Source organism: Magnolia sinica, chromosome 12 (genome assembly GCF_029962835.1).
Source record: "Magnolia sinica isolate HGM2019 chromosome 12, MsV1, whole genome shotgun sequence".
In the NCBI taxonomy this organism is placed as follows: Eukaryota; Viridiplantae; Streptophyta; class Magnoliopsida; order Magnoliales; family Magnoliaceae; genus Magnolia; species Magnolia sinica.
Window position 1 is genome coordinate 83,719,422 of NC_080584.1, and position 10,719 is coordinate 83,730,140.

General features: G+C 36.0%; 1 protein-coding gene across 1 annotated transcript; it reads right to left on the bottom strand.

Annotated features, from left to right (window-relative positions):
• Positions 1 to 8,046: 8,046 nt before the first annotated feature.
• LOC131220346 (GTP-binding nuclear protein Ran1B-like) lies at positions 8,047 to 8,984 on the bottom strand. Its single transcript, XM_058215293.1, has 4 exons — positions 8,967 to 8,984; positions 8,690 to 8,835; positions 8,404 to 8,583; positions 8,047 to 8,156 (listed from the first exon to the last, which is right to left on the bottom strand). The coding sequence occupies exons 1-4, from the start codon at positions 8,982 to 8,984 to the stop codon at positions 8,075 to 8,077; spliced, it is 426 nt and encodes a 141-aa protein (XP_058071276.1). The 3' UTR covers positions 8,047 to 8,074.
• Positions 8,985 to 10,719: the final 1,735 nt, after the last annotated feature.

The following is a 10,719-nucleotide window of genomic DNA, read 5'->3' on the forward strand; positions in this document are numbered from 1 at the left end:
ATAGGGGACAAGGCATGAATTAACAGGAGCAACTCCGAACACTCCCTGATTTCCCAATCATTCAGATTGCATCTGCAAGTAATGTTCCACACCGGATTTCCTTCGAAAATACTGTAATAGCTAGCCACCAAGACGTCTTTGACTGGAGAGAGCCGAAATATGTTAGGGAACAACTCCTTCATCGGCTGATCTCCTCTCCAAGGATCAATCCAGAAGTGGATTCTCTCCCCATTGCCCAAGGCATAACCAATATTGCTGAGGACAACCCTTCTCAGTTTGGAAATACCCTTCCAAATGAAAGAAGCATTACCAATCACCACATCTTTGGTCCACCAACCATTCTGCGATCTTCCATACTCACCTTTAATAATAAGGTTCCATAGATTCCTGTCTTCCCATCTGAGCCTCCAGATCCACTTACTTAAAAGAGCTTGATTCACGAGCTTTAAGTCCTTAACCCCATCACCTTCCATTTGGGTCTGGCAGCATACCTCCTTCCAATTGACAAGGTGAAATTGTTTCTTGTCCTCCTTGTCGTGCCACAGAAAGTCCCTCCTAATCTTGTCTAAAGAGGACAGCACCCCCGCCGGGCATCTGAATATAAACATAAAATAAAGAGAAAGGTTGGAAAGGGCTACCTTGATGAGAGTAAGTCGGCCAGCCAACATTAAGTATCTAATTTCTGCCAGCCCTGTCGTCTCTTCGTTGTCAAGGTTGACGCCAAAAAACTTGGATTTTGCTAAATTAACACGCATACTCGAAACGGCCTAAAAACAACAGAGAGTGGTACAAAGATTGTTGATTTTTTCTGCATTAGCTTCAGAGAATATGAGGGTATCATCAGCGAATTGGATATGCGTGAGTGGATTTTGGATACCCTTCATGATAATGCCGCTGAGAATACCTTCTTGTTGCCCTTTTGTGAGCATTTGAGAGAGGGCCTCCCCTATAATGAGGAACAAAAAGGGCGAGAGGGGATCTCCCTGCCGCAGGCCGCAGGATCCCTTAAAGAATCTTTTCGGAGAACCATTCAGAAGGATCGAAAAATGGGCCACGTTCAGACATTCATCGATCCAAGCACACCATTTGCTTCCAAATCCCATTCTCCTCATCATGTATTGCAGAAAGCTTCAATCAACATGGTCGTAAGCTTTCTCGATGTCCAATTTACACATCACAGTCTTCTAGCCTGACTTGTGGCTCGAGTGGAGGCACTCATTTGCAATCAGAGCACAGTATATATACATTAATATCACTTATTATCAATATAGTATGTAAGATAATATTATTATGGTTATCTAATATGGTAGTTGAGCTGTGCCATCATTGAAGTTTCTTAGTCTACGACTCATCAGATCAACATCATGCATGTATGATCATTATTATTATATTAAATAATCTTATAAGATGATATAATAATGGTACATATCTCGACCCATCATAATATATGAATGTGATAATATGTATAATATTATTGATATTATTCATAATATGTTGATCATATATTATACATATATTATCTATGGATCATATCAATATGGAGTTGATTCATTTATATTTGTGGGTCCTATTCCATCAATTTATACTTAACAGTGAAATATGAGACGCTTGTTACAGTGTATAATATGATAATCATTGGTTCATTGATTATGTGTCCATCAATAGTTATATTTTATACTATTTATATGTATATTTTATGTAGTATAATAGTTATATTTGGGTAATTATATCATGATAGGATTTGATAAAATATATGTACTGATTAATATAAATACAAAATTTTACTTCATTTTGGTAACCAAAACCTAGGATTTCCTGACCAAGCAATGCTCATGTAAGGAAAACAAGACCACCCAACACTTGTTTAAATGAATCCAAGCATATTAAGTTAGATGGATTCAAAAATGAATCACAGCATGCTCAACTCATAATAAAAAGGCAACCTCAGGAGTAGGATTGGTAGTACTAACTGCCGTCAGTTCTACACAAAAAACTGCACTTCACATGTACACAAACAAAGCCATCTAGATGATATCTAAACTGAATTTGTGCTAGTAGAGAAAATACTCTCAAATGTATTAACAGTAAGGTTCTAAAAGGCGATTATACGAGTGAAGCACTTGGCTGCTGCAAGGGAATGGAAACAAACCTGCTGTTTGGGAGATTCTTCAATGCATTAGGTATAAAGCCCCTGTGCAACCCAATGAAACTATCACGTGCCACGATACCTGCATTTACATTGGGCAATCAGAAGATTGCTTTCCTTCGCAATAGGCAATTACTATGGAAGCAAATCAAAGATCAACAGTTGCACAACAGAAGACTACATGAACTAAACTGAGAACTGCAGTATCATTGTACACAGGCTGGATACAGGACTGTCTCTGCCCACTAAATAACTAAAATCAGCATAACTAATCATGAAAATTCAAACAATCAAACTTAAATCTCCTAGATTTATAGGTGGTTCACCAAATGAGAACATTAAGCCCATCCACGAAAATGGAAGACCGTGAGCCTTTCATGCATGCTGATTACTCAACCCAAACATAGAAAATCTTTGTTCATCCCCTCCCCCTGGGCAACTTTAACTGCAAGTTCTTTCTTTACATGCATTGAAAATCGCACAATATCCAAATTAGAATTATAAATGACACCACAAATGCAAATGGGTGAAGATTAACATGCTTCACCAATACACCAATGCATTAGAAAAGTTGATAGGACATACATGATGGACAACGTGGATAAGATAACATCCCGGAAATCACACATCATATCATTATGTTTAGAACATACCATATTGAAGTGTAAGGCGATGACAAGTCAAGAAGGTATGGCCATCTATAACAAAGATAATTGCCATTAGAAAAGCTATGAAACAGTTTCTCCTAAAAACAAGAAATGGAGAAAAGGAAAAATGTAACAACCCTAAATTTTGGTGCATTGAAAAAAAAAAACTAAAATAAATATTTAAAGATTTTATTTTAAAATAAAAAATAAAAGCAAGTTAATAGTTGAGTTGGTAGAGACATTCTTAGTTGAGATAGAGGTTTAGGGATTGATTATTGGAGTAGTAATAATAATTTTTTATTTTTTATTTATCATATGTCATAAAAAATAAAAATAAAATATTCAAATTCAGGATAAGGGAGGATATGCTCATCCTATCTTATCAAGAGAAGTTTCTTTAAAAAAAGGATACGGAGAGGTTTATACTTAATAGAAAAAAATAAAAATAAAATAGGAAGCCCTGAAGAAAAAGGGAGAGGAGATTCTAAGAGGGCTTGATCAGGTAAGTTTCAACCTTTAGATCTTTTAAATTTTTTATTATGTTGTTAATTTCTTCCTGATCTATACAATGGATGGTGTGGATTATCCACACGATCATTGTATAGGTGTGTAGAGAAAATTTTAATAAAGTAGTGCTTTTATGATTTTATATCTGATTAGTAATATTTTAGGAATAAATTGAATGGATGGAATCTAATTGTGTTAAGATAGATCTGAACGGGTTATTTGACCCTAAGCATTAAAAGATAACAGTGCCTTAAATTTCAGGTCGATCTGAGCATCAGATGGGCCACACTAGTCAAATCTATGAATGTTTAATAAGGAAAGCTTAGATTTCTACACAACTAATTGATCACTTAGCGTAAAAAGTCGAGATGAGCCATTAATGTATATGTGGTTAGTTTCATACCATTCATCTAATGTGTAGACGCAAGATATGCCAAGACCTTAAGAATCTGGATGATTCAATCATCCGGTGGGCCACCCCGATTAATTATTTGACATTCAATTTAAGGATCTTAAAAAGAAAATTTAAATTTTGATAATTAAATTTAATAAACATATAATTTTAATTATTTGATCATTTTGAGTTTGGTCACCTAGAATGTAACAAAGGTGGGCCCCACCATGTAAAATAACTAGATGAATAATAATGTTGTTGATATAACTGATAGGATCTCTGAATCCAAATCAATCTAATTACCTTGTAGATTCTACACTACCAGACTCAGGCGAGTAACCCAACTTGTCTTATGATTCATTAAAATTAAAATAAATTGTTTGTGATTAATTGAATGATTGATATACTGATTTGAGTATTTTATTATGATAATTATATACTAAATTCATATGTCAATATTCTAATCAAAATAACTATACTAAATATGAAAAATATGCATTTACATATCATCCATCATTCATTACATTTGCATAATGCATGGTTAATCCTATGAGCCCTCTCTGTAAGAAATGTCGATCCTAGTAGAGCATTATCAGATGCGAGCTATGCCCAAGCCTACCGAAAGGTGGAAGCCTACTCAGCGGGTGGATGCAGGTTGACGACCTCCAACCCAAGCAAATGGACGATCATCCCATCTGATGCATTCATACACCGTTTGCATCCATATCATCGTACATACATTTTTTTTATATTATTTAATTACTATGATTATGAATCATGCTGGGTTATCTCACTAAACCTGGCCAGCTTACCTTTTTATTGATGGAAAAACCATACCAATGAGCCATTAACAGATGATGTGGAGCAAGAATCGGAAGGATCTACCGCATCTGAACACGACCCATGTGAAATGTAGCCATACTTATCTGAAGATGAAGTGACAGCATTAGATCATTTCTAATTATGTGATTTATTTGCTAGAATAGTTTGATTAGCGTATAATGCATATTGGTATTGATTTTGAGATTTTAAGAAATTATTTAGATTTATCTCATTGAAACAATGTTAGTTTGGAATAAACATATTTATAGTATGATAATAGAATAAATGAATGATTTTTAAGATTTATATTATTTTAAGGATCGTCAAGATTTATATATGCCTAATTGATTGGTGCTAAGTGTTATGTATGTGTGATTGGAGTTAGGGTGGAACTTAGACTGAATGTAATTATCACCTCTGATTAAACTGATTAAGGAATTGAGTTAGTACACTTTGAGTACGAGTTACGACTTGAAACTCGAGTCTGAGGGTGTACACTTTGTACTCGAATTTCGAGGCGTGACAAAAAATAAGATCAAAAGTTGTGAAACAATTTCTCCTACTAGGAAATCTCACACATCTGTAGGTTATGGTATCAACATTTGAATTGACGAATTCCCATAACTGTCATGGTGGATATAAACGCATTTACACTTGAGTGAATAAGTTCCATTTTGGTACACCTAGATCCATAGCTCAACTGGCAGACTGAGTGGAGATACCTCGTTTCAACACTTGAGGTCTTGGTATCGATCCCTAGTGGGGTTGGCTAACATGGAGTGTGTGTACTGACATGGGTGTGGACTAACAAGCTAACCCAAATAATAATAATAATAATAAAAGTTCCATGTTAGCAACTTTTTTTTTTTTTTTTTAGAGGCAACGAAAGAATTTATAAAAAGCAAGAAAAAAGGAAGAGAAACAGGAAAGAAACTAACTGCTGAGATAGCAGAAAGACTCTAACCTCCTAAAAAACAAAGATCAATAGCTTTCAAGCCCTTTACATTAGCTGCCCATTCAACTATAAGCCTTTTGGCCCTACCCCCAACAACAAATCCCAAGGACAACACATTGTTAAAACATCTCTCATTCCTTTCTAACCAAATTGACCACCAAATAGCCAAGATGGCCATTCTCCAAATGGGAGTTCTAGATTTTCCTAGTTTGAGCCCATGCCACGCCGCTAAGAGACTATGAGCCGAAGCAGGAATACACCAGGAGATGCTGAACCTCTAACAAAAGTCTGCCAAATTTTGAGAAATAAAAGGGCAATGCACCAGAAGATGATTCACCGATTCCGCACTGTGCATACAGCATAAACAAATGTTAACAATTGGCGATCCTCTCTTTCTGAGGTTGTTGATTGTTAAGATTCTGTTCCGGTCCACTAACCAACCAAAACAAATGATCTTAGGGGGCACCGGGAATCTCATATGAAAGGGGAAGTAGGGACAAGAGAGATCGGAGGCGGGGATAGATAAGAGTATAGAGATTTGACTGTGAAGGAGCCGGACTTATCTATCTTCCAGTTGAGCTTGTCAGGTTCTGAAGATTGCGACGACGTTTTGGAGATGTAATCGAGGAGATCTGTCAATTCTGGTATCTCGTTATCGCGGAGAGTTCTTGAACATCTCACATCCCAAACTGTGCTGCCCGCTGAGAGAGAATAGCAATCCGATATGAATATGTGTTTTTCTGGAGCCAGCCGGAATATATTAGGAAAACGGGTTTTCAATAACACATCTCCCACCCATAGGTCTTCCCAAAAATGAATGGTAGACCTGCTCCCCAACTCGAAACTGATATTTTGGAGGACAGCTTGCTTCGATTTGGAGATTCCCTTTCACAGGTGAGAGGCCTTGTAATTCGAGGAGCTTTTACATGCATGTTGGTAAGCAATAGGACCAGTTGAATAAGAGTTGCAAAAAAGCTTATTCTAATACTACCACTGTTATCAATATCAATATTGGTATCGCTGAGCTAGAGATATGGATAATATTAGGGAAATTTCAATAATATCAAAGATACTTTAAACAATTCAGATGACCGCACTAAAGAACACACCCAACACGTTTTCTCAACAACTCTTAACTACCAGAAATAAAATTGTGCACAAGAGAAGCAAATTCATCTGGCACATCTTCCTGCAACATTCAAAGATCCCAGATGAATCCTAAGCAACTTATGACAAGTGAAGAAGAGATCTGCCATAGAAAAGAAAAAAAAAAAGAAAAGAAAGGAAAGAAGTTTTTTTTTCTAAGAAAATTTAAAAAATTATATAGCATGTCGGGTGTGATGAACAACCACCATTTGTATAGTAGACATCATGTCTTTTTAAAAAATAATAATAATAATAATGCAAATCCAGTAAAAAGAATTCAACATAGTTCACTCCTAAGTCCTAACAATGTACATTTCCATGTGGTGCCTTTATTTTTCTAACAAGACAACAACCAAGATATATGGTAGACATGCATTAAAAAAATAAGTGTCTTCAAAACAGGATTAGTAAATGGATCAGCAAGTTCACTGGTTTGGTCAAACCAGACCATACAAGAACACTAAAAAAGAAGTTTGCATGGACCAAAAAGTTAGAGAAAGGCAAAAAAAAAAAAAAAAAAAGAAAGAAAGAAAAAGAAAAAGAAAAGGTCATCTCTATTAATACAATGACACACAAGGAACATCTTTTACCATGCTTTAAGCAATAGTTATCTAAAGTGGAAGGAACACATGCAGAGGCATCTGTCACCAAAATGATTCATAGAAAGTTTCTGGTTTACCGCATTGGGATCTGAACTGGAGCAGGAACATTTGAAGTAGGATAAGACACTTGGAATAATAGGCACCAAAAAGGCTTCCAAAAAAATTAGGAGCACCAATATAACTGGACCTATTTGGCGCCAAAAAAACTCTCACAAAGTTCTCAATTCCAAAACTTATGAATTTTTTAATAGATTGCACAAAGTTGCATTAACATAAAAATTTTAATAATATAGAAAGCTTGTAAAGAATAAAAGACAAGCATTTTCAGGCATGCACATTATCAATTCATACCTATCCATATGACAGTATGGAAATGTTAAAACCAGCCATGGAGTTCTTTACCAATAGTATGCCAACCAACTGAAAAATACCTTCCAGCTAGAAAAGGATCCATAAACAAATTCAAATTCAACTTTAAATATAGTCTAAATTTTTATAAAGCTAAATGCAGAACTTTAGTTGACTGTATGATCTGAGCTCCGAACCTGGGTAAAATTCAAATCAACTATAGAATCAAAAGTAAATATCTAATCTTCAACCAACAACGAATTTGAAATGATAGAAATGACAGAAATTGTTGTTGAACAAAAGCATGCAGTAGATGTAAGAAAATCCAAACTACTACAACTTATTTTGGCCACCTAAATTAGAGAAATACTAATGGAACTTGCAGATCATTCACTACACACGTACTAATAAAACATGGAAGATTCGGATATGTAAATGCCCTTCTCAAATATATCAACCGAGGAATGGTGGAAGAAAATGCTCTTTCAAAATAAGAGAATGGAATACTTATTGTTGTTGTACAACCATGTCAATATGCACTTCTGAAGGCGCAAGAGCAGGCGATTCAACAAAGTGAAGATTAGGATCTCTAACAAAACAGATCTTCGCATTAGCATTCCTTTTGAATATCATGAAGAGAATGAAATACTTACTGTTGTTGTACAACCATGTCAATATGCACTTCCGAAGGCGTAAGAGCAGGCGATTCAACAAAGTGAAGATTAGGATCTCTAACAAAACAGATCTTCGCATTAGCATTCCTTTTGAATATCATGAGAAAACCGATTTCCATATTAGCAATCAACTAAAAGAAAGAATAGATTTTTCTTCATTACCCTACAAGCTTCCTAGCAAGATAGAGGAAAGGCTTCTTGAAATTGTAATTGCTCTTAGTAGAAATCTCATAATATTGGAGATTCTTCTTTCTGTGGAAAGTAACCTGCTTTGCTTTCACCTGCCTGTTCTTGACATCAACTTTGTTGCCACATAGAACAATGGGGATGTTCTCACAAACCCTGATTGCAAACTATGCATCAATGTCAGATGTGCTATCAAAGCATGTTGGTGATAATCACTAGAAAAGCTTTTAAAAAGTAAGTTGAGGCTTCAAAGAAAACGCACCGGCATAGACCATGGTGCCACGTAGGAGCATTTTGATATGTTAATTGGGCAGTGGCATCGAATATGATGATCTCACATTGGCCATGGATACTGCACAAAACAAGTCCAGTTTCAATGGAAGAAACAAAAGAATCCACTAAATTTTCCTACTGTTGTAAAATTAATTCACATGATACATTTGAGGGAGACTCCATGCTCATTCATGCAAGGAAATTTTTAACCATGCTAATGCATCAAATTTCTAGAAATGCAAGCAAGAGAACAAGGCATTATGTACCAAAAGCATGAACTGCATGACAAAGGAATTGACCTTGAATACACCAAAAAAAAAAAAGTAACTTAACAACAAAGTTTGCAAGCTTCCTAATTAGATTAGAGAAGAGCATCAGCACAAGCATATGAAACAATATGGGATAACAAGCTTGTCAATAATAGGACTAGTCTTGGGAAGCACCCAGCTATTCCAAGTGGCATGAAACAAGAGGCACACATGGTAAATTTACTTTATATTACATAGTAAATTTAAAATTTTATACATGTTAGTAATCAAAATTTAAAATGGTCACACTCATATACATAAGCATAAAGGAAAAAAAAAATAATCTGTATTTAACAGTGTCAGACAATTGGCACAGTTATGAAGGCCATTTGCCTTTGGTAGTAGAGGTTATCAGGTCAAATCTCCATCTCCCACCTATCCAATTTTATGACAAAACATTTTAACCAGGTGCGACTCAGCCTGAATCACCGTCAGGAGGAGTTTCGCAGTGACTTGGCTCGAATTCTCGCCCAACTCGAGTTGATTCAGCAAAGTTTCATGTCAAGTTAGCTAGTTCTACAACTATGGATATGACTGACATCGCCCTCCACCAACTTTTCACGTTTATGAGAGAACATTTTAACCAGGTGTGACTCAGCCCGAATCACTGTCAGGAGCGATATTCACAATGACTCGACTCCAATTCTCACCCAACTCGAGTTGAGTCAGTAGTGTTTCATGTTGAGATGGTGAGTTCTACAACTATGAATATGACTGCAACATCAGTTAGGACCAAGACATGCCATTGACAAGCATGTTACGGACCAATAAGGAATGTGAATAACTGAATAAAAGAATACTTATTTCATACACAAACTATGGAATTACTTCTACCCAAACAAGATTTCTCCTGGGCATTTCATCACATATCTAACAAGCATCATCCAAACAACCAAACTTAACAAGCCCATGTCATCAAATATCTAACAAGCATCATGTAATCGTGCATTCCTTTCTTAAAAGGATAACTTAATCTAAATCCTTCATTCTTGTTGACACAAACCATACTACATAAGACCATAAACAAAAATTAATGCCTTCCGAAAAATCAAAACCAGTAGGGGAAAAAAAAAAAAAAAACATTTGATGTAATAAAAAATCATAGGAAAGAAAAATCTTCCTAAAAATCAACCAGTCTCCATGAAAAATAGAAAGAAAAAACATAAATAAAAGGAGCTTTGCAATGGACTGAAAATTTCCTCGATCAAAAAATCCTTACCCTTATCGTCAATGCGCTCAATAGATTCAAACACCCTGTGCGTGTAGGTGAGTTACCGGGTTGCTGCAATTGAGCGTAGCTAGCAGTCCGATCGAGAGGAAGACAGATCGACAAGAGAGAGAGAGAGAGGCTTTTTAGGGTTGTGTACTTGTTGCGGCCAGCGAGAATGGCAGCGAGATTCAGAGAGATGGAGAAGGCGAGGGAACGAGAGAGGGAGAGGGCAAGGGCGAGCGAGAGAGGGAGAGGGAAGAAGTAATGGGAAAAGCTAGCACCAGTCCGTACCGTTAGAAAGTAGGAAGAAGGAGAGGATTAGTTACGACCCCGCCTCACCCATAAGAAAATTATTTAGATGTAATTTTTACTTTTTAAATATTAAATAATACTGAAAAATCTCAAGAAAACTAGTACTAGTCATCGAGAAACTACTCGGCCAAGTTGACTTGATTGGGTAATTAGTTGAGTTGAGTTTTCTTGTTTAAAGAATTGTATCTA

What these genes read in the sequence shown, in the direction of transcription:
- LOC131220346 (XM_058215293.1), bottom strand. An exon ending in TGGCACCATGGTCTATGCCG is followed by an intron (nt 8,584 to 8,689) that starts GTGCGTTTTCTT and finishes GTTTGCAATCAG; the next exon opens with GGTTTGTGAGAACATCCCCA. An exon ending in CTTGCTAGGAAGCTTGTAGG is followed by an intron (nt 8,157 to 8,403) that starts GTAATGAAGAAA and finishes CTGTTTTGTTAG; the next exon opens with AGATCCTAATCTTCACTTTG.